The 25,427-nt window shown below is 36.7% G+C and overlaps 1 protein-coding gene across 1 annotated transcript in view; it reads left to right on the forward strand.

Moving 5' to 3' along the window:
• The first annotated feature begins 904 nt into the window (after nucleotides 1–904).
• Nucleotides 905–25,427, forward strand: part of Ppef1 (protein phosphatase with EF-hand domain 1) — a 101,637-nt gene continuing 77,114 nt past the window's right edge. Inside the window, exons 1-3 of the mRNA XM_077107501.1 lie at nucleotides 905–950; nucleotides 18,776–18,903; nucleotides 20,696–20,756. Of these exons, the coding sequence (XP_076963616.1) occupies nucleotides 905–950; nucleotides 18,776–18,903; nucleotides 20,696–20,756 (235 nt within the window). The remainder of the gene's footprint in view (nucleotides 951–18,775; nucleotides 18,904–20,695; nucleotides 20,757–25,427) is intronic.

Here is a 25,427-nt window from a genome sequence, read left to right on the forward strand (position 1 = left end):
TAGGGATATAGCTCAGTGGCAAAGTGCCCCGGTACTAAAAAAGGTAAAAAGGACTCTCACAGATAATGATTCCTAAATTTGAGGGGAGGTCTTGAATTTTCTTCTTTTAAACAAGCACCTTCAACTGATTGAAAAATGAAATATATTGTCAAAAAATTCACTTTGATTTTAATTTTGTCACAGTTGTTTATACATGTTGTTTTTTTTCTCATAGTCAGCCTCCAATTTGTGTTTTTAAAGTCCAGATAGATTTAATTACTTTGAGTTTAAAGTCAAAACAATTATATCAGCTCCTCCATTCTCTGTATTTCAATTGGAAAATAATACATTCTTTCAGTTCAGTTTTTCATTTCATTATTAATGCTTCTTTTTTAAGGTGCTGGAGATTACCACTTGACTACATTCTTAGCCCTTTTTATTTTTTATTTTGAGATGATCTTATTGAGTTACCAAGGCTGGCCTCAACTTTCCATCCTCTTGCCCTCAGCCTCCTGAGTAGCTGGGATTACAGGCATGTGCTATCTACCATGTCTGACTATTAATGCTTAATTTTAGGGTTAGATTTGATTTAGAGATGGAGAAACTATAATTTGTGTGTGTAGCTGCTCTGTAGCTGCTGTTGTGATTTGGAAAATAAATCAGGGTCAGATTATGTCTGATCACTTTCCACATCACACAATGAATAGTAATTCAGAAGAAGAATAAAACGAATTCTGCTGAGCAGCCCCTTAGCTATCATGTTGTTAACTGATACTTTCTCTCCTTCCCTCCTGTTTCTTATTAGTATCTGTGATTGAAGGGGATCAACTAAGAGCAGCTCCTCATAACATCAAGGAAGAGACTTTTCATACTCTTATCTTGGAATCAGAAGTTGAATTTGTGAACATAATATGATTTAGAAATCATGGGTTGTAGCAGTTCTTCAACAGGAAACAAGAAATCTGAGAAAGGTGAGTGCTGGAAATGTTGCCTGTGTTTATGAATGAAAAGAAAAATTCTGTCTCTTTTTGAAATACTTTCCCCCTTTTGAAATGTTATTTGTGAATAGAAGTGTTAACTAGGATTTTTGGATTGTTTTTTCTTTTAAATACTTTATTGAGGTGAAACTCATAACATACAACCAACTGTTGTAAAGTGAACAACTCAATGGCATTTAGTACATTTACAATATTGCACCACCTGTCTAGTTCCAAAACATTTCTTTTACTCCAAAGTAAAACACCTGTCCTTTAAGCAGTTTCTCCTGATTTCCCTCGCCCCTCAATCCCTGGCAATCTCTGTGATTTTATTCTGGACATTTCATGTAAATGAAATCACACATTATGTGACCTTTTGTGCCTGGCTTTGTCCATGTTGTATCATGAATCAGTACTTCATTCCTTTTTATTAATGAATAATGTTCCATTGTATGAATATGCCACATCATGTTAATCCATTATTAATTGACAACCATTAGGGAGGTACTATTTTTTTATTATTATGAACAATGTTATGAAAATTCATATATGAGTTATCATGTGGATGTATGTTTTCAGTTTTCTTAGGCATATGCCAATAAGTAAAATTGCTGGGACATATGGTAGCTATGTGCTTAACATTTTGGGAAACTTCAAAACTGTTTCCCCAAGTGGTTGTATCAGTCTACATTCCTATCAGCAGTGAATGAGGGTAGTAATTTCTCCACACCCTTCATAGCACTTATTTTTGTCCTTTATATTAGAGTCATCCTAGTGGGAATGAAGAGTCTCATTGTGGAATTTGTTTGTACTTCCCTAATGACTAATGATGTTGAACATCTTTTCATATGTTTTTGACCATTTGTTTATCTTCCTTGGATAAATGTCTATTTGGATCGTTTATCCATTTGTTATTGTTATTTATTTTATATTATTTTGTTGTAAGAGTTCTTCATATATTCTAGATACAAATTCCTTAACAAATATATGACTTGCCAATATTTTTTTCCATTTAGTGAGTTGTCTTTGCACTTTCTTAGTGGTGTCCTTTGAAGGAAAAAAATTTTTAATTTTGAGAAAGTCCATTTTTTTGTGTGTATGTGTGCTTTTGGTACCATACCCAAAAGTCCACTGATAAATCCAAGAAGTTTTATGCTTGTATTTGCTCTTAAGAGTTTTGTAGGAGGCTGGGTTGGGGTTATTGCTCAGTGGTAGAGCACTTGCCCAGCACATGTGAGACACTGGGTTCGATCCTCAGCATCACATAAAAATAAATAAGCAAAATAAAGTTATTGTGTCCATCTACAACTGAAAAAAAAAGTTTTGTAGGATTTTGTTCCATTTGGAGTTAATTTTCACATGTGTGAGGGAGTGATGTAAATTCATTCTTTTCATGCGGATATCCAGTTGTTCCAGCACAGTTATTGAAAGGAGGACTATCCTTTCCCCATCAAATGGTCTTGGTACTCTTGTCAAAAATCAATTGACTGTAAATGTGACAGTTTATTTCTTGACTCTCAATTTTATTCCATTGATCTATATGTATTCCTTATGCTAGTATTGTAGAGTCTAGATTGTGTAGCTTTGTAGAAAGTTTGTGTCTCTGTGACCAAATTACCCAACAAGAACAACTTAGCGGAGAAAAAGTTCATTTTGGTTCACGGTTTCAGGGATCTCAGTCCATAGACTGACTCCATTGCTTTGGGCCCAATGTGAGGCAAAACATCATGGGGGTAAGGGTGTGACAGACGGGAACTGCTCCCCTCATGGCAGCAAGGAAGCAGAGAAAGAGGGAGAGGGAAGGGGATGAAGGGAAAATGTACCCTTCCAGGGCACACCCCCACTGACTTACCTCCCCTAGCCACCCCTCACCTGCCTACAATTACCACCCAGGCAGTCCATTCACCTAGGTTGCAACTTTCATAATCTAATCATTTTACCTCTGAATATTCCTGCATTAACCTATGAGCTTTTGGAGGACACCTCATATCCAAACCATAACAGAGTCCTTCAACTTTGTTTATCAAGATTGATTTGGGGGCTGGGGATGTGGCTCAAGTGGTAGTGTGCTCGCTTGGCATGTGAGCGGCCCGGGTTCGATCCTCAGCACCACTTAAAAAGATGTTGTGTCCGCCGAAAACTGAAAAATAAATATTAAAAATTAAAAAAAAAAAGATTGATTTGGAAGTTCTGGTTCCTTGTATTTCCATATGAATTTTGGAATTGATTTGTCAATTTCTCAAAGAAGTCAGCTGGAATGTTGATTGAGATTGTGTTGAATCTGCACATCAATTTGGAGTGTATTACCATTTTAATAAGTAAGCCATCTGATCCATGAACACAGGATGTTTTTAATTTCTTTTACTGATATTTTGTAGTGTACTATTTTACTTTTGTGAAATTTAATCTATTTTATTCTTTTTGGTGCTATTGTAAATAATTGTTTTCTTAATTTCATTTTGGATTGTTCATTGCATTGTTCATTGTTCATTTCTTTCTTTCTCTTTCTCTTTCTTTCTCGTTTTCTCTCTCTCTCTCTCTCTCTCTCTCTCTTTTCTTTTCTTTTCTTGATACCAGGGATTGAACTCCGGGGCACTCGACCATTGAGCCTCATCCTCAGCCCTATTTTGTATTTTATTTAGAGACAGGCTCGCACTGAGTTGCTTAGTGCCTTGCCATTGCTGAGGCTGGCTTTGAACTTGCAATTTTCCTGTCTAGCCTCCCCAGTTGCTGGATTTACAGGTGTGCACCACTGCACCCAGCTTCATTTATTTTCTCTAAAAATTTTTTAGTGGATTTATTAGTAATTTTTATTTATAAATCATGTCAGCTGCAAATAGAGATAGTTTTACTTCTTCCTTTCCAATGCCTTGTGTGTGTGTGGTGCTGGGGATGGAATCCAGGGCCTAGTACATGCTAGGCAATTGCTCTACCGCTGAGCTACATTTTAGCCCTTCTAGTGGCTTTCATTTCATTTCATTACCTAATCTTGCTAGATCTTCCAATGTTAAATAGAAATGCCAGAGTAGACATCCTTGCCTTGTTAGGGGAAGGTATTTAATATTTCACCATTAAGTATGATATTAGTTGTGGTTTTCTCATAGTTGCTTTTTTATCAGGTTGAGGAAGTTCAGTCCTATTCCTAGTTTGTTGGCTTTTTAAAAATTACAAAGTATAATTTTGTCAAAGTCTTTTTCTGCATGTTGTAAGATGATCATGTGGGTTTTTTGTCCTTTTTAGCATATTATGTTACTTGAAGTTCAGATATTAAACTAACTTTGCATTCCTTGTATAAGTCCCACTTGGCCATAGTGTATTAATGCTGTTTATGTGTTGCTGAATTCAGTTTGCTAGTATTTTATAGGGGAATTTCATATCTGTGTTCATAAAAGTTACTAGCTTAGTTTTCTTTTGTCATGATGTCTTTGTCCGGTTTTGATATCAGGATAATATTATCCACATAGAATGATTTGGAAAGTGTTCCCTTGTTTTTCGGAAAAGTTTGTGAAGAGCAGATATTACATTTTCTTTAAATGTTTAGTAAAAGTTCATCAGTGAAGCCATCTGAGCATGGGGTTTTCTTTGTGGGTAGTTTCTTTGATCATTTTATTTCTTTACTCACTTAGGTCTATTCAGTTGTTCTCTTGACTAATTTTTGGCAGTTCATATCTTTCTAGGAATTTGCCCATGTTATCTATTTTTTTTTAACATGGACCTGTCCAGAGTATTTTGTTATAATCCTTTTTATTTTTCTGTTATCTCCTATTGAATGTGTCAAATAAGATTTATTATGATTTCACATTTCATATAATAAACCTGCTGAAAGCTGACACTATTGTGTATTTGTAATATGTATTTACTTACATTTTCCCAGAGGTAAACATTTTATTCATGAAATATGTTTCTCATTCAGAAATTTTAGAAAATAGAGAAAAGTGGTTAGAAATAACTGATACTCATCATTTTACTATCCAGAGTTAATAACTTCCAGGGTCCCCACCCCCTGCTTTGGTGTAATGTAGGATTTTTGAAAGTAAAGAAAAAGTTTTATGTAGCAATAAGACAGCATCTTGAAAGATGAACAGCTATCACCTGGGTTGTTCTTGAGTAGCACAGCTGAAAGTTTATGTAGCATCTTTTATGGGATTAACTCAATCTCAAGCAAGTGGATATCAGGATAGTTCATTAGTCTTGAGTAATGTCCATTTCTGGATCATAATGATGTAGATACTTTTTCTTTTTCGCAGTGCTGGGGAATGAACCTAGGAAGGTGCTCTACTACTGAGTTATAGCCACAGCCCCTAATGAAGATTTTGTGTTTTTTTTTTCTTTTTATAGAAAATTTAAAATTTTTAATAAATATGCTTTGTTCAAGAATGTGAAAAAATTACAACAAACACAAACATACATTTTCTGGTATGGTACCTCCCATCACTTGGCAGTTATGGTAAAACTAAATGATTTATTCATGATCCTGAAGAATCCAACCTCATGATTATCATTTGCTTTTTGAAACACCACATTATTTTGGAAGGCAGCTATGCTCACCACTATACCACCAACGTGCTCCGGCACACCACATTATTTTGGAGAAACTGCTGTGAATGAGACAGGAGGCCTCTTAACTTCTTTATAGTCATATGAAATAATTCTTAGAGTGCCCATATAGTATTAGAAAGCCCTTCATTTATCATTACATGTGTGATCTCGCTTCAAGCCACAATGACTGCTTATATTCAACACTTATACAATGAATTGGCCTTGGTGGAACATATGTTGGTTTAAATCCTGTGTTTATTTAACCTAATTTGAATAAACTGAACTTACAGTAACAAATGACATAAATTCAAACAAATTTCTAAGTGGTAGTAGGTTTTATGAGTTTTTTTTTTTCTTCAAAGTATTATTTAAATACATCATGCATACTTTGGAGCAAAAGTAGAATCAACATCTGTAAATACTCAAAAGAATTTATAACATCCAAATTTTGGCTGTAACACAAATGCTGTCTCTAATAAAGATTTTTGATCATCCTAAACATTAGTTTTTGTAGCCTTGCTTGCAGCACTAAAATGTTATTATATAAATATTTCTCAGGTTGTTATAAATGATTTGTAAACATCAATGTAGCCATTGTTAAATATTTCATTTAATGGTTAGACCATAATATACTTAAGTATTCTTCTAAGATTGCACTCTTTTTTTAAAAAAATACAAGTAGCACTTTGAAAAAAAATTATTTATGCAATGCTGTTTCCTTAGTTTGGATTATTCCCATGGGTTAATCAGGTGATTAGATATGAAATTACTGTGTCAAGGGCTATGCATATTTTAAAAACTCTTGAGAGAAAATAATAGCTATTAACAGTATTTTACAGCATGCTAAACATATTTTACATATATTTTATTTATTACTTGGAATAAACCTGAGTAAAGTGTTGTTATTCCTGTGTGTATAGTTGAAGCAGCTCAGGCTCAGCGAGGTATTTGTCAAGGTTATACATCTTTTCACCTGCCAGAGTTGGGATTTGAACCCATGGGGCTCTGAGTACGAAGTGTTACTGTCAGCCATTATACCCTTTTATGCTGCCTCCTAATGTTGTTGCCTTCAGAAACTAACTTTAATTAAATTTACTTCTATAAAGTACCTTTTATTTGCATAGTGCTTGTATGGTGGCCAGGCCCTTTCACAATACATACATTGGATCATCACAATCTTGTGAAGAAGGGCTGTTCTCAATTTGCAGAAAAGAAAAGAGGCTTTGGGAAGCAAAGTGATTGGCTTAATAATACACAGTAAATAAGGGGATAGGGTTGTGGCTCACTGGTTGAGCACTCGCCCATGTGAGGCACTGGGTCTGATCCTCAGTATATAAAAAAAGTTTAGTTTAAAAAAAAGAATACAGGGGCTGGGGCCGTGGCTCAGCGGTAGAGTGCTCACCTAGCAAGTGTGAGGCCCTGGGTTCAATCCTCAGCACCATATAAAAATAAATAAATAAATAAAGTAAAAATATTGTGTCCAACTACAACTAAAAAAAAAGAGAGAGAAATAAATATTTTAAAAAAAGAATACAGAATAAGAGAGTCAAGGCAAGAATTTGGTTGCTGTTTTTAGTGGTCTTATAGTGTTTAGGGATTTTCTTTTCCTGCTTGATCATTTAGCTCAACCACAGTACTCTGGCTCTGGAGTATTGTGGCAGTTTTAAGAAAGAATAGCCTATATATAAAATCGAGACCATCCTCTTATTCTAGGCTATCCACTTTCCATTTAGAGAGGTAGCATTGATTTTGTAATGTTTGTTATTTCACTTTTTTCATAATATACAAAAGAATACTAATATTACCTATGATTTATTTAGTGCCTACTACATTCATTATTTCTCACCAAAACTCTTAGAGGAAGTTCTGATTAGTTTTCCTTTTATAAAGATGAAGAAACTGAGACTTGGATTGAAGAACTGCCCACTAATTGGTGTCTAAACCTGAATTAGAACCAGATCTGACAGATTCAGTATCCTACCTTGACTTGGAGAATTGGAATTTTTCCATGTAACACAAATAAATCATTGTAATTTCATTCGCCTGAACTTCACTTTGGATTTTCAGTTAATAATCTATTGCCTTCCACCACCCCCACAGAGCACTTTGAGAACACTAATATATTTTATTTCTTCCCTTGAGACCACTTAGAAATGCACTTATTCAATTTCTCTAAGTGCTAAGGAACTGACAAAGACTATCTATACCATTTTGGATTTCAAGTTGATGCAAAAGCTATGACAAATAGAAAATTTCTCTAATGGAGATTATTCTTATCAAAAGTATCTGTTATTTTTATTTAAAAATCTAAAAATTATTAAATAGTAAGCCAGATATTTTTCAAATTCTTAATAGGATTCTGGTTAAAAAAAATCTAGTTGATTTCATTGTTTAAAAATTGGACAATTAAGTCATTTATAACTGCTTGAGAGACCCTTCTGGTGATAGTCAGCCACATGTCCCCTATCCCCTTACACCTAAGTTTAAGTTCTATGTTTCAATTTGGGACCTTCATGGAAAAACAGTGAGTGACATTGTTTAGAGGGCCTCTTGCTATTCTTATTAGTATTGGTTCTTTTTTTGATTATTATTGCCATTAAGAAGTCATTACTGGCACTGTGGGGTATAGGAAATAGAAGATGAAAGCATGATATAATACAGTGAATACCATGTGTCCTTTATGTAGATTCATCAGTTGTTATCATTTTTGCTACCCTCTTTTCTCTCTCCTCCATTTGAAAGTAAATGGAGATATTATGATATTACCCTTGATATACTTTACCATGCATCTACTAAAAGAGTATAAGTATGATACTAAATCACACTGAAGAAATTTAACACTGGTAATGTTAGATATGTTATCTACGTATAGCTAACATTATATTCAGAATTTCCCAATTGTCTAAAATTGCCATCTAATGCCTCCTCATCTATCCCAGCCTGGGGAAAATGAATGGGCTTGATATTCAGTGGAGCATACGCAGTACTGATTTTGCTCAACTTCCTGGTAGTACTTGGCACTCATACACATTCTTTAAAATACTTATTGCCTTCTGCTTCAGTTGCAGCACCTTCTCCTGGTTTTCCTTTCCAGTTTCTGCTGGAACTATTTATGTGGTCTCTACTTTCTCTTAACTTTTAAATATTGGGGTTTCTCTGGGTTCCTCTTGGCCCTCTTATTTTGTCACTCTAATGTTCTCCTTGTGTAACTTTACTCCATGACACCAATTATTGTCAGTATATCATGACTGCTAAGTCTTTATTTTCAGCCCATATAATGTGCTACAATTCCTGGTTTGTTGACAATCATTTTAAAATACTTTGTAAAAGAAGACCACTTTCTTCATTTGAAATTATGATCCCTCTCAATAATGATTCTTAGTCATTCATTTTTTTGATATGATAATGTGTTGACCTTGAGGTTTATATAGGATTAATGCTATAAGCACACTGTGTGAGATGACCAAAAAACCAACAGTCTTTCTATTCTTTATACCAATTAAATGCAGTTTCACCTTTTACTTTATTCACCATGTGATTAGGGTACCTTTGCTTTAATATTTTGAGACTCTGACAGGGGCTATTTAGATATCCATTCTACAATCATGAACTTTAGAAGGCAGAAAATAATGCTTAAAGGATATGGTATTCCATCTTTCCATTTAAATGATTTTTCCTAGTTCCCAGCCTTTATTAGGCAAGTAACAAAGAAGTCAGTTTTATAGTTGGATCCTGTTAATTGTTAGAAAATACTTTTCACAGAGAGATATTTCAACTCAGTGTAAGGAAGGGCAATATCTTAGCCCCGATTGCCAGTTATTTCCTGTAATAGAACACTTATATAGTTATGGCTTTATATTGTATTAGCTTTTTAGCAGCTGCAAAAGACAAAAATTAAATGCTGATTGTGTTTGCCCTTGGATGAACAAATGTGGCAATATAACTTGGATTAGTAATTAATAACAGGGAGACATAAAACAGAATTGCAATCAAGGTATTTAATTTTTTCCTGAGTAAAGATTAAAGGTCATATTGAATTATTGAATAGAACATATTTTCTTTGAGAAAATATTTTAATAATTTAAAATATTAATACTTTAACATAGCTAAATTTCCTTTACACACTTAAGAATAGTTTTTAAAAATTGGTATCTTTACAATAATGATTCTTTCAGAAAATTGGAAAAAAATAATGTGACAGGTAGGTTGCATTTATTTTATTTTATTGTGTTACTGGGATTGAGCCCAGAGGTGCTCTTCCATGGAGCTACATCCCTAGCCCTCTTCATTTTTAATTTTGAGACAGGGTCTAAGTTGCTTAGACTGAATTGGAACTTGTGATCCTCCTGCCTCAGCCTCCCAGGTGGCTGGAATTACACATGTGTACTACCATGCCCATAGCTCACAGTTATTTGTAAACTGCAGTTTTCCTGTTCTGAGTGTTTTACTAAGTTGGCCTCTTATTTTGGTATTGTATAGATAAAGCTCAGCCACGGATTACAACTCTAATGGAATTTCCCAAGATGGTTTTATGTAATCTTTGTGTTGTGCTATTTGTGTTGTTGAATAAAATAGGGCTTTAAAAATCCTAATCCTAATAAGTATAGAAGGAATGAGTTGGAAAATGCAACCACCATAGAAATAATTGCTTTAAACAAAAATTATGTTGTTTTAAAGAATAGCCTCAAAGCATGTTCCTGCAAATTGTTACTAAAACAAGGGGGAAAAAATACTTTTACAATAGAGAATTTCATGTGGATACCACCTTGACCAAGTGATCTAAGTTAATATCTCCAGTAATGAGACTGATTAACATCATGTACCTCTTGATGTAATGTCCTGAGGACACATCACTTATTCTGCCAAAATGTATAACCTGAATCTAATTGTGAGGAAATAGCAGAAAGATCCAAATTGAGGGATATTTTACTAACAAATGGCCTGTATTCTTAAAAAATTTCAGTGTCATTAAATAGAAACACTAAAATTGTTCTAGTATAAAGAAGACTAAAGAAATATGATACATGTGGAAAGAATGCATAAATGACAGCATATTAACAATTGTACTGTTCTTACCATTTTTTATACATTTGAAAATGTTTCAGAATATAATGAAAAAAATACTAATCCTGTGCAATTTAAGTTTGCCAGGTTTGTGGTAGTTACAACCTAGGTTTATGCCCTTTGGTGGTACCATATTTTTGTCCTTGTTTTTGGTGTCTGCCAACTTTCTTATTCATTGAAATGCTGCAGTCTGGCTGGGCACAATTCAGGAGCCACTTGTCAAAAGAAACTAACTTTATTTTTAGAACCACACAAGATAAACAAAACAGCTCCTCAGGAAAAAACCCTCAGAGCCCAACTGCCACCACCGGCTTCCCACAAGCCACACACCCCAACAACCTCTTCCTCCCACAATCCTCCTGCTCTTGAGGCCGATTGGCTGGGTCGCATGGGCGGAGCCAAAAAAGTCCCCCAATGAGCAGCTCCGTGGTCTGAAAGGGCAGGGAAACAGCCCAATGAGCATCACCGCAGAGGAGCCAATCAGCTAGATGTTGCTAGATGTTGCTGGGGCTGCTGTGAGCCAATCATCAGCTGGTAGTCTGAAAGGGCAGGGAAACAGCTCAATGAGCATCTCCACAGAGGAGCCAATCAGCTAGGTGTTGCTGGGGCCGCTGTGAGCCAATCATCAGCTGGCAGTCTGAAAGTTTGCTGGAGCCCCTTCGGCTGTGGCTCTCAACATTGAAGACTCTTTCCAACTCTTAATATCATCACGTGTATCTTCACAGTATATGTGAATAATCCCCCTAAGGCTTTGGCATCTCTGTTCCTTGTTCTCCAAATTTTAACAACCCTTTCCAATACTCAAATTCAGTTGCTCCCTCCCATTTCCTGCCCCCATAGTCTACCTCTGAAATCATCATGATTACCATCCTATTCTGTGACCTTTTGGTCTTTGTTGAAACCTCTAAGCCTTAGACCTTTCCCATGTGTCCCTGTCTCCTAACCCCTTCTTGTCTTTACTTTCTCCCCCATTCATCTTTCCTCATCTTCTATTGGCTATCACTTGCACCAGTTAACAGATCATCCACAGTGATCATATTTCAGGTGATTTAAAGAGAATTAATAGGTGAAATGTTTAATGTTCCTGAAATAATTGCTAGCAAACTTTAATCACAGTTCCTTGATGGGAAAAACAAAACTATTAGTGACTTGATATATTTTTCTATAGGAGTGCTGGGGATTGAACCTAGGCCTTGCACATGCTCAGCAAGTGTTCTTCTACTGAGCCACGCCTCTAGACCTATTTATTTATTTATGGTACTGGGAATGGAACCCAGGGCCTTGTGCATGCTAGGCAAGCACTCTACCCAGCCGATTTTTTAAGTTTTATTTTGAGATAAGGTCTCACTAAATTGCCCAGGCTGGCCTTGAACTTGCTGTCTTCTTCTCTCAGCCTCCCAAGTAGCTGGGATTATGGCATGCACCACCACACCTGGCTGATTTATTTTTTGTGTGGCCTTTAGAATTTATCTTCTTTGTCCAGAAGTTTTTGGTTTGAATGTTCAGCCTTATACATCAAAATTGTCCTTGAATGGTTATATTCAGCTTTGCTATGAGCAGTAATAGGCTGGCTACAGCAGTGGCATTAAAAAAAAAAGATGTAGATGAATTGGAATATTTTTGTAGTTGAAAAGGATCTTAGCATATAATCCAAAGTTCTTGTTGTTCAGATGAGAGACTGAGGACCAGAGAGGTTACATGATTTGCCTCAAGTTCCATAGCTGGCACCTGAAGTCAGGATCAAAATGGAAGTCTCCTGATTACAAATTCATGGCATATTTATATTAAGTCATGTGGATGGGTTTGGTGGTTAGTCAAGAGGGCGTGAAAATCACGTAAATTAACCTCTAATTTTCGACCTTTTCTAAGTGGAAGGCCAGAGTTTTCTGAGAATGATAAAACTGTGATCTCTCTCTTTTTTTTTTTTTCTCTTGGGGAAAATGATAGTTTTAAAAAGTCTGTCATTGTTTGGACACTGGGCTTCTCTTGTTTAAGAAAAATGCTTTCCAGGACTCTTGGGCCCTTGCTCTGCAAGGATGCCAGAGTTTGTGAATGAGCATCCCTCCCCAGGTCTTTTGCCTTGTTTGCTGCTTGTCTTAGTCCATTATCTGCTGCTATAATAGAATATCAGACTGTGCAATGTATAAAAAACACTTACATCTCATAATTATGGAGGCTGGGAATCCAATGTCAAGGTGTCAGCATCTGGTGCATGCCTTCTTGCTGCCTTATAACATGGCACAGAATATCATATGGTGAGAGAGCATGCGTATGCAGAGAAAAAAGGAGCCAAATTCAGCCTATGTTATCTAGAACCCACTCCTGAGATAACAACATTAATCCCTTTATGAGGGACCCAAGCACCTCACAGAGGCCCTGCCTCTTAATACTGTCACAATAGCAATTAAATTTTAACATGAATTTTGAAGGGGACATTCAAACCATGTCATTGACCAAGAAGCAGGCTTTGTGACCATCTCAGGTCACTGGGCATGTGCTTTGAGCTGTTTTTCCAGTGAAGCTGGAAGTCTCACTTGGGAGAGCCGTACACTCTTGCAGATGGCAACCATAGAATATCTGTAAACAAATATAACAATACTGACACCTGTAGTCCCCAGGGAGATGTGAGCCATACCCTATTCTCATTGTGCTTTGAGCAGCTGAGGTAATAGATGCTTTTTTTCCTTGTTTAATGCCTTTTGCTGCTAGAGGATTCATTCTCTTTCCCATTCATTTGAATCCCTTTTAATCAGTTCTATCACACTTGTGCCTCTGTGTCTTCCTGACTGGATGTCAGGCCCCTTAAAGGTGCATTAAATATTTACTCATTCTGGTGCTTCCTCTAGAGGCCTCTGCCCACAAAATTTCAAAATTAAATAAATGCTTTATCATTCCAAATAGAAATTCCTTGTTCAAAGAATTCTGTTAAACTCCTACTTCAAAAGCAAAGCAAGCAAGCATAAGAAGACTCCACCAATCAGCATGAAGAGAAACACAAAACAGTCTTAACAGTAGTTTGTTTTCTTTCATTCATTCATTCATTCATTCATTCATTCAAGAAATACTTATTGAGTACCTACTGTATTCCAGGAATACAATAATTAATCCAACAGGCCAGTCCCAGCCCTTCTGGAGATTACATTCTATGGGAGAAGACAGACTGTAACAAATAAGTAAAATGTATATTATATCAGGTGGTGTTAAGTGCTGTGGATTAAAAAAAAAAAAACAAAAAAAAAACCCCAAAGAGACTGGTGATGGTGGGAGGAGTGCCATTTCAAAAAGGATGCTTAGAAAGGCTTCACTGAGAAGGTGGCATCTGAGTAAAGACTATGGACTATAAAGGAATAAATCCTGTGCTGTTGGCGTGGCTCTTCTTGTGCTTAGTAGCCTGTTTGTCCTTGGCAGATTGTAAAATTTCTAATGAAATGGTATGTGTAATTAGGAACTCTTTGGGGCTCTAGACTTTGTTATCCTGGAGAGACAATTTTTAAAAAGTGTCTATCAATTCATTGAGTGCTTCCTATATGTCAAGCAATGTATTAAGCATTTTATATCAATCAATTAATATATTAGTAATACCTGTGTCAACACATTACTAATACATTGTTATGTATTATTACAACAGTACTGGAAGGTATTCATTTGTTTATTTGTCCAACAAATATCCAATGCCAGGCCTTTTCCCAGGTACTGGGGATGTAGCAGTGGACAAAACAAAGTTCCTGTTCTCATAGCTAATAGTAGAAGATAGACAGTGAACACATGAACATGTGCCCATATAGAATATCAGGTGGTGAAGGTGGTACTGCCTCAGTTTTTTATGGCTTATTTCAAATGTCTTGGTGGGTTGTATAACACAGTGGTTATAAGCCCAAGTTCTGGAATTAGAGATTTAGATTTGACTCTACATTCTCTCATTGATGAGCAATGTAATCCCAAGCAAATTATTTCTAGTACTCAGTTTCCTTATCTGTGAAATAAGGCTAATGATACTTCATAAAATTGTTGGGAATATTAAATTAAAAAGTTGAATTAGATGATCCACATAAAACACCTAGCATGGTTTCAGGCATAAAGCAAGGACTCTGAAAGTATTATCTTATTTACTAACTCCTTACCTGGATATTTAATTTCTTGCAAAATACAATGATTGCCACTGGAGAAAATAATCTACTAAAAAAAACAGCAAAACAAACAAACAAACAAAAAAACAGCTTAGTAATAGAGAAACCACCTGTGCTAAGCACATACAATTGGCCAGACAACTTATTAAACCTATGTTGTTGCTTCTCTTGGGATGCATATGATAATAGCTTTTTTTTTTTTTCCTGTGTGGAATTAATGCAACAGGGAGGACAAGCCCTGTTACACAATGAAGCAATGAGACCTGAAGTGAATTTAAGCTGTCCAACAAGTTAAGATCTAGATGACATAGATCTTCAACTGTCTGGGCAGGGTTGGGACTGTTGGAGCCAGTGATCTCCTCAAGTAGGGTATGTGATATCTGGGTCTTATCCCTTACCACTTTTTGGAGGTTTCAGTTCCAGAGGAGCTGGCCATGTTGCCCTGCAGTAGGTAGGTGGGTTCTTAGGTATCAGGTAAGGTTTTAGAGGCTTCATGTTGGTTTGCCCAGTCCTGGCCTGCTGGCCTCTTTCCTTGTCTTGGAGATATTTCCAGGGGAACTATATGCCTAAGGGATAACAGCAGGATCTAGATCAAAGTCCATTTTATCAATCACTGCACAGGTACTCAAAATCCCTTTGCTGAAATCTAGTTGAGGACTGAATTGGAAAGCAGTTGGGAAATTGGGAGCTTGAGACCTATGCAGAACCTGTTTTTCCCACCTCACTGAGACTAAGCTTATCAGGCAGGGTCTAGTCAGGAGGTTGAAGCTATAGGGTGATTTTTTTTTTTTTTTTTTGGGTACTGGGGATTGATCAGGGGCACTTGACCACTGAGTCACTTCCCCAGCCCTATTTTGTATTTTTATTTAGAGATAGGGTCTCACTGAGTTGCTTAGCACCTTGCTTTTGCTGAGGCTGGCTTTGAATTCACAATCCTCCTGCCTCAGTCTCCTGAACTACTGGGATTATAGGCGTGCACCACTGTGCCCAGCTACAAGGTGATTTTGAACAAAGAATTTGATTAGAATGTGAAGAATTGACAAATAGGTATCCAGTTGTTACTAGGTAACTGAGAACCCTGAAGTATATAAGGATAGCAATTGCAGAAAAGGACCACTCCTAGCGTTGATAGAACAAAGGGAAAAGACTGGAATGATTCCATGTTAAAAACTTGGAGGGGGGGTTCTGCTGAACTGAACTTCAGCAGGTTGAGAAGGAGTACTGCTCAGCTGGTCCTGGTGTCAAAGGGCTGCCATAAGGCCATTTTTTGCAAGCACTGGGTAAACTGCAAACAGGAACCAACTGTTGCTTCTGGGGGCAAGTAGCAGTTGCTAGGTTAGCCAAGACGAACAGGAAGTAGATAAAAGGAGTTTGTCCCTTGTCCCTCATCTGGTCTGGCAGTCTCCCTGTATTGCAGGGAGCAGCTGGCAAAGCCAAAATGGGGTCTGCAGAGTCCTACCTCAGTTACTGAGCTGACTAGAGTTGAGATAGGATAGCTCGATAAGTGGTATCGTGCTCAGGTACAGGAATGCAGGTATAGATAGGCGATTGATTCCTAAGTGGTAATTAAGCTTCCTGACTTTGAAGTAGAAGAGGAAGTGCAAGACAGAGGTATCTGAGCATGGCTGTCTACCTTCCAAGGCATAGTATCTACATCCACTAGTAGAATAGAGTCCAATGAATGTGTCGTGTACTTACAAACAAAATAGTGATTCCTTGTGTGGAGAGTCGGGTGTGGATTCCAGTAAGGGAATTAACAGATGCCAGGTAGAGATGGTAGAAAAGATTTAGCTGACCTTTCTCTCCATGTAGTGGAGAAGCAGAAAGGGTAATATATGTAAAGTGTTCAGCTAGTGCCAGGCACATAGTAAGCATTCAACAAATGGTGGTTTTTATTATTCAAAAGAAGGAAAAGTACAAATGGTGTAGGAAATGAAGTAAATGGCTCTAGTGGAGTTAGAACCCAGGGTTTGGACTTAGTACCTGAGTCTATATTAGGTAAGTGACCTTTATTAACATACTTGCTGCTCTGAACTCAATTTCCTTATTATAATATGGTGATGACAATACTTATGGGCACTGAATGTCTTATAGTAGACTAACATATATAGCTAGTTGTCCTATTATTAATTAGAAAGAATAAGATTGGCTATTATTGATGTTGCTAATACTAAATAGAAGAGACTTAAGCAATCATTTTTTCTACTACATCATTATATAGGTGAAGAAACAGAGGTATAGAAAAAAGTCAATAGCTCCATGGATGTTAAAAGTTTGGGCTATGGAGTCAGTCAGATCTGGGTTCATATCCTTGCTTCCCATTTCCACTTACTGACTAAGCAAGCTTAAGTAAGTTTCTGAGTCTGTCTCAACAGTGTTGCAAGGACTGTAAGAACTAATACATTGCCTGACTTCAGTAAGTACTCAGTAAATAGCACTAGAATAGCACTATTGTACTTGGTAAACCCAATAATCCCTGGGGAGAGAGGGTTGGTTCATCATGATGATGACTATTCCACACAACAGGCCTTTCAGGAGAGCCTGGGCACTCCATAAAGATATTGTGAGAACACTGGAGATTTTGGCCATGGTACTACCAATCACTTGCCTTGAAATATTGAACAGTCACTGAATTATTCTCCCTGTGAGTTTTTCTTATAAAGATCATGGTACTTGACCTTAGGTCTATTTCCCCAAGTTTCCTGGAAGCTGAATAATAAAATAAGAGTCTCTAGAACCCATGAACCTTGGGGAAGCTCATAAATAACCATTCTTATATGACCACATTCTGGTGGATACTCTGTATCACATGGTACAAACCAAAACTGAAGGCAGGACTTCTGCTTTCAGAACTCAAATTGTTCTTGTTACAGTCAGCTCTTAATTTTTATGAGCTAACTGGGAAAATTATAGCATGAATAAAAGGAGGCAGCTGTTGTTGATGCTCTTCACTCTAAAACTTGAGGAGGCATAAGAGACTGTATTTTAAATCTCATTATCCTCTCACCTGATCTCTTTCTTTAATATTGTGAAACCACAGGGTGGTTCAAAACAATACAGTTGCCATTTATTTAGCATGTACTTGATACCAGGCATTGGGCTGAACTTTTCACCCTATAGTATCTCATTTTGTCCTATAGTAACTGTGTGAAGGAGGGAGTTGTGTTTATTTATTCATCTATTTTTTTCAATAGAATCTCAGGCACAGAGGTAGAGTGAGTCAAACTTCTCAATTCATTGCATATTGCCATCAGTTCTTCATGCAAGACTCTTTCCTTACGTTAATTACTTTATTCTCTTTTGTCCGTTTATCCCATGCTCATGCACCTCCCCTATAAGTAACCAATCATTTTGTGTAGTGCATATCTTTTCCTTTGCATATACTGTTAAGAAATGTACATTATGGCTTTGCGTATGTATATTTTAAAAAGATATTAAATGGTGTTATATTTCATTCTGTTTCTGACTTTAAAAAAATGGTTCTGATGGAAGCACTATGTTTAAAGACCTCCCCACATTACTATGGGTTTATGTAATCTATATTTCCAATTGTGGCATGATACACCGTGGTGTGTATCCACCACAGGAACACATTCCTGTTCTAGCAATGGATAGCTAGGCTGCATTGGTATCAAACTCCTTACTGCTGTTGCATCTTCATATGTCTCCTTTATGGACTGTAGATATTTCTTTGGGGTATACAGTGAAGAGTAAAATATTCCTAAGTGGCACCAGAGGTGGGTTCTGTTATCTACAATTTTGCAAATAAAGAAACTGAGGCTTCGAGAAGCTTTAATAACTTATCCAAAGTTACATAGATGGTAATTAGCAGGACTGGGATTCAAATTCAGGCAATCTTACTCAAAAAATTCTACTCTTAATGGCTATGTCATCATTATTCTCTAAGTGTTTGAGACTCGAGGACATTTTATAAAAAATATAAAGGTCATTCTCATTGTTTGCAGTTTTTATATTCTAAGAATCTATGAACCCAAGTGGATTGATTGTTTTTTGCTGAAGCACCTACTTCCCTCTAAAAGCTGCATAATGACTGTTTTTCTCTGGCTTTTATATCCTGCGGTTCTGTAGTGTTAAAAGCCACCTTGGTCATCCAGAACTGGTACCGAGGTTACAGAGCTCGGCTGAAGGCCAGACAACACTATGCCCTTGCCATCTTCCAGTCCATCGAATATGCTGATGAACATGGTCAAATGCAGGTCTGTTTTGCAAACTTGTATCTCCTTTTTTTGTAAAGTATTTCTCTTTATTCATTGTTACTGAAAGAATGAAAGTTTGGGTCAATTTTAAGTTGAGGAAGCTTTAATAGAGCGTAGAACTAGCTGTTGAGAAAGTGTGTGGTTTTGGAAGAGGATGGTGTTTTTCAGTCTCAAAGTTCACATTTTCCAAAGGGCTGCCAGATGTCTAGCTAACTAATAAAAATAGTGTTAATCTATTTTGGGGGATATACCCTAGTGAAAAGTTGTTGCTTTATGAAGGGAAAAAATATTTTAAGGAATTAAAAAAATGGAAGAATTTCCAGGGAACAAATCTGTGAACATTCTAAAAGCTTGTATAAGGATTCATTAAAAAAAAAAAGGGTACTTCTTCTTTTTTTTGGGTGGAGGGGGTACTAAGGATTGAACCCAGGGGTACTTTACCACTGAGCCATATCCCCCGTCCTTTTAATTTTTATTCTGAGACAGGGTCTCATTAAGTTGTTGAGGCTGGTCTCGAACTTGCAATCTTCCTGCTTTAGTCTCCTGACTCACTTGGATTACAGGTGTGTACCACCATGCCCAACTTTAAAAACGAGAACTTTTTAACAATAAAAAAAATCTTGGAATGATCTCTAATGTAGTTATAAATATATAGCTGGGCCTGGTGGCTCACACCTGTAATCCCAATGGCTCGGGTGGCTGAGGCAGGAGAATCGAGAGTTCAAAGCCAACCTCACTGAATAACTTAGTGAGGCCCTAAACAATTCGGTGAGACCCTGTCTCTAAATAAAATATAAAATAGGGCTGGGAATGTGGCTCAGCAGTTAAGCACCTCTGGGTTCAACCCCACTTAAAAAAAATTTAAATATACAGCAAAATTCTGGAAAAAGATATATAGCAAATTGTTTATAGGGGTTAGTTCTGGGGACAAGAGTGATATTAATAAATAGGAAAGGGTGTTAGAAGGGACTTCTCAGGCTAGAGATGTAGCTCAGTGATAGAGCATGTGACAAATGTGTGAAGGCTCAGGGTTCAATTCCCCAAATCCCTAATACTAGGGGGGAAACAAAAGAAAAAAGGACTAACCTAACAATCATATTTATGTATCATGTATACTTTTTAAAAATACTTCAAAAATATTTAAATTGCTATATTTCCTCTTGGAATTCAATCAGATGCTCCCTTTTCCCTGATTAGGAGCTCACAGTGTTGGCTATCTTTTTAAGCACTATTTAATCTTACCACTAAAGAGAAAAGAGGAGATTATAATCAACAAAATTTAGTAGCTGTCTTAGGTTGGACTTTCTAGAAGCAGAGTCTGAGAGAGAAATTCTGGTACAAGTGACTTATTGAGAGAATGTTTTCAGAAAAAACCTATAATAAGGCAGTGAAAAAAATCAAGATATGATGGTAGAAGAAGCCAAGCAAAAATGTGCTTTCTAGAGAAGTCTGACCTTAGCTTGATCCCACCAGGAGCTTTCAAGTGTGAAATGCATCACACTTTGCCCTATAAATGGGTCAGGAGGCAGGGAACTGGGCTGTTACACTCTTGTTTCAACCAGTTGTTGTCTGTGGGCAACCTTCCAGGAGAGATGTACATGTAATATCCTCGGTGACTCTGAGTGCAGTGTTGGCCATCTTCAAGGACAGGGATAGGTGTGACCCTTAGTAGATGAAGCAACTAGAAGATGAGTTCCCCAAAAGAGTAAGGAACTTGCACAGACCACCAACAGTATTTGTCACAGTAGCTGCTTAGGGTTCATTAATTGATTAATCTTTTTATTTTGTTCAGTTATCCAATTTCTTTACCTTCATGTTGGAAAACTATTCAAGAGCACGTAAGGAAGATCCAGGTAAGCAAAAACTTTAGTCTTTTCAAAAGTGACCACTAAATATTGAATTGCCCTCATCAAGAAATATAAATCCTAAAGATGGGAGAATGCTAAGAAGTTAAAAAGATGCCTACCTCTCTTGCCTGTGTGACACCTAACAACTATTGAAATCAGTTCAACTGACTTTTTTCTTCTCTTGATGATGGTATCTGCTGAATCAGCATTAATTAATTTTTTCACTTTTCAAAAAACTGAATTAGATTTCATTGACCATGCATTTGTTGAATACCTTCTCTTGAACCACAGTCCTTGCTGTACAATAGTAGCTTAGTAAAGTATATCTCATTTTTCACCCACAAAAATTTTGTATTGAGAAATAAAAATATCTTGAGTATTTCAGGCAATAGATCTCAGTGAGAATGGCAGATTAAATACAGTTGGCCCCAACATATCTGTGTTTTTCTCTCTTTCTCCTGTTTGTCTGCTATGGTTTGAATGTGTTTCCCAAAGTTTATGTGTTGAAAACTTAATCCCCAATGCAACAGGTAGGACCTTTAAGTAATTATGTCATAGGAGGGCCTGCCCTTATGAATGGATTGATGCCATTATCTTAGGAGTGAGTTAATTATCTTTGGAGTGGTGTCCTCATAAAGTATGAATTCAGCCATCATCTCTTTTGAACATGTCTCTCACCATGGGATACTTTTAGCCATGTTATGACTTATGTTGTAGCAAGAATGCCCTCACTAGACATGGCCTCTTGATTTTGAACTTCCAGGTCTCCAGAACCCTTAGCCAAATTAACTTCTGCTCATTATAAGTTATGCAGTCAGTGGTATTCTGTTATAGCAGCATAAAACAGACTAAGACACTATAATCTGTCTCTATCTAGTCATTCTGAATCAAAGACAGGTGATATAGGTGTGGTTCAAAAATGATTTTTTTTTTTTTTAAGGAGAGAATATCTTTTTTGTAGATGGACACAACACAATGCCTTTATTTTTTTTTTAAATGTGGTGCTGAGAATCGAACCCAGGTCCCGCCCATGCTAGGTGAGCGTTCTACCGCTGAGCCACAATCCCAGCCCTCAAAAATGATTTTAATATTATAATTATTTGCAAGGCATGTATTTCTCTCCAAATTAAGACCTGCTGTTGTTATTTCCATGGTAGAGGCCAGACCTAAAAACTTATTTTTCTTTAATTTGGGCTAATCATTTTTTTGCTGTAATTAAAACATATATGGTATCTAGGAGCATCTTTTAAATAATTTGTAAACACCCTTCAAAGTGGTGAAAGAATGATTGTTTTAATGGAATGATTTGAGTACACATGTATGAAACTTATTAAAGCATTTACTGATCCATAGAAGCTTTTTTGAATGGAGACATAGCCAAACCTGAGAAATGGGGAGTGGGTAGAAGTCATTTTCATTCTTTTAGATAGTTGCATTTTGAAGATAGTGGCTTGTGCTTTGTGTTCTTTGGCAAAAAGTGTTTTGGGCAAGAAATGTAATGAAGAAATGAAACAGGGCTTGTTCTACTAATGATGTAGTATTTCAATCCAGGCTCATTTCATCGGAGCCACTTATGGAGTTTCAGGGCCACAGATGGCTGGGTTCTGGCCCAGAGATATTTACTCAGACTCTGAATTTTTTTACAATCTGAATTTAAAAAAATTCTACAGATGATTTTAAAATATAACAAAATATTTTTATCAAAAAAGGGAACCGTAATTCTTTTTTTGGTACTGGGAATTGGACCTGGGGTGCTTTATCACTGAGCCACATCCCCAGCCCTTTTTATTTTTGAGACATAGCCTCACTAAGTTGCTGAGACTGGCTTCAAACTTGAGATCCTCCTGCTTTAGCCTCAAGTTGCTGGGATTTTGGACATGTACCATCCTGCCCTGCTTATTTTAGTTTTTGTGGTGCTGGGGATTGAACCCAGGGCCTTGTACATGCTATACAAGTACTCTACTGCTGAGCTACATCCCATATCCCCTCCCCAAATCTTTAAATAGTGTCTTTTAATCAGTGGGCATTCTTTTTTTTCTTTTTAGTTGTTGATGGACCTTTATTTTATTTATTTTTATGTGGTGCTGAGGATTGAACCCAGTGCCTCACATGCTAGGCAAGTGCTCTACCACTGTGCCACAACCCCAGCCCTAAGTGGACATTCTTAATTTTAATGTGGTATAATTTTTTTCTTTATGGTTAGTGCTTCCTGTATAGTTTAAGAAATATTTCCCTGATATGAAGATATGTATATATATTCATTAGTACAAAAATAAATACAGGATTAACCTATAGAATAAACCAGAAATGAATGACATTTTTACCCAGAGGGTAGGTACAGAGTAGAAAGAATGGGAGAGTGGAGATTGGGTGGAAGTGATGAGGGGGAAGAGTGACGCTTCTCTGAGTATACCTTTTTGGATTTCTAACTCTTAGAATCATGATTATGTTTCACATTGCCCCCTAAAGGTAATAACTAAAAATAAGAAGTGGGGGGAAAATGTGTGTGTGTGTGTGTGTGTGTGTGTGTGTGTGTGATCTCAAAGTAGAATACACACTGTGACAAATTAACTATATTACAAATGAATAACATAACCACCTAAAGAAGTGGGGAAGAAACATACTAATCTAAGTAATATTGAAAAAATAGCATCTTAACTCTAATGTACTTTGATGAGTTTTGATCTTTATTTATTCTGCTTGTGGTTTGCTAAGCTTCTGTGATATATCTAAGTTGGTATTTTTCATCAGATTTGAGAAATTTTCATACATTAATTATTTAAAATATCTTTCAAGTCTAAGTATCTTATTCTTTGGGAATCCTGTTTTTACTTAGAAGGACCTGAAATATTTAAACTATGGATCACTATGCCTGTATTTCTGGATGTTTTTATGTTTTAATCTTTAAAAAATGTTAATACTTCATAACATTTGGATTTTTAAAAAATTTTAAAGATTTTTTTGTAGTTGTAGATGGACATCTTGCCTTTATTTTATTTATTTTAATATGTGGTGCTAAGGCTCGAACCCAGAGCCTCACACATGCTAGGTAAGCGCTCTGCCACCGAACCACAACCCCAGCCCCTGGATTTTTAATTTTTTTTAATTTTTATTTTTTTAAATTTTTATTGTTGGTTGTTCAAGACATTACATAGTTCTTGACATATCATATTTCACACTTTGATTCAAGTGGGATATGAACTCCCATTTTTACCCCGTATACAGATTGCAGAATCACATCAGTTTCACATCCATTGATTTACATATTGCCATACTAGTGTCTGTTGTATTCTGCTGCCTTTCCTATCCTCTACTATCCCCCCTCCCCCCCTCCCCTCCCCTCTTCTCTGTCTACCCCCTCTACTGTAATTCATTTCTCCCCCTTATGTTTTTTTCCCCTTTCCTCTCACTTCCTCTTGTATGTAATTTTGTATACCCCTGAGGGTCTCCTTCCATTTCCATACAATTTCCCTTCTCTCTCCCTTTCCCTCCCACCTCTCATCCCTGTTTAATGTTAATCTTCTTCTCATGCTCTTCGTCCCTACTCTGTTCTTAGTTACTCTCCTTATATCAAAGAAGACATTTGGCATTTGTTTTTAAGGGATTGGCTAGCTTCACTTAGCATAATCTGCTCTAATGCTGTCCATTTCCCTGCAAATTCTATGATTTTGTCATTTTTTAATGCAGAGTAATACTCCATTGTGTATAAATGCCACATTTTTTTTATCCATTCGTCTATTGAAGGGCATCTAGGTTGGTTCCACAGTCTTGCTATTGTGAATTGTGCTGCTATGAACATGGATGTAGCAGTGTCCCTGTAGTATGCTCTTTTTAGGTCTTTAGGGAATAGACCGAGAAGGGGAATAGCTGGATCAAATGGTGGTTCCATTCCCAGCTTTCCAAGAAATCTCCATACTGCTTTCCAAATTGGCTGCACCAGTTTGCAGTCCCACCAACAATGTACAAGTGAACCCTTTTCCCCACATCCTCGCCAGCACTTGTTGTTGTTTGACTTCCTAATGGCTGCCAATCTTACTGGAGTGAGATGGTATCTTAGGGTGGTTTTGATTTGCATTTCTCTGACTACTAGAGATAGTGAGCATTTTTTCATGTACTTGTTGATTGATTGTATGTCCTCCTCTGAGAAGTGTCTGTTCAGGTCCTTGGCCCATTTGTTGATTGGGTTATTTGTTATCTTATTGTCTAATTTTTTTAGTTCTTTGTATATTCTGGATATTAGGGCTCTGTCTGAAGTGTGAGGAGTAAAGATTTGTTCCCAGGACGTAGGCTCCCTATTTACCTCTCTTATTGTTTCTTTTGCTGAGAAAAAACTTTTTAGTTTGAGTAAGTCCCATTTGTTGATTCTAGTTATTAACTCTTGTGCTATGGGTGTCCTATTGAGAAATTTGGAGCCCGACCCCACAGTATATAGATCGTAGCCAACTTTTTCTTCTATCAGACGCCATGTCTCTGATTTGATATCAAGTTCCTTGATCCACTTTGAGTTAATTTTTGTGCATGGTGAGAGAAAGGGATTCAGTTTCATTTTGTTGCATATGGATTTCCAGTTTTCCCAGCACCATTTGTTGAAGATACTATCCTTCCTCCATTGCATGCTTTTAGCCCCTTTATCAAATATAAGATAGTTGTAGTTTTGTGGATTGGTTTCTGTGTCCA

The sequence above is a fragment of the Callospermophilus lateralis genome, chromosome X (genome assembly GCF_048772815.1).
Source record: "Callospermophilus lateralis isolate mCalLat2 chromosome X, mCalLat2.hap1, whole genome shotgun sequence".
Taxonomy (NCBI): Eukaryota; Metazoa; Chordata; class Mammalia; order Rodentia; family Sciuridae; genus Callospermophilus; species Callospermophilus lateralis.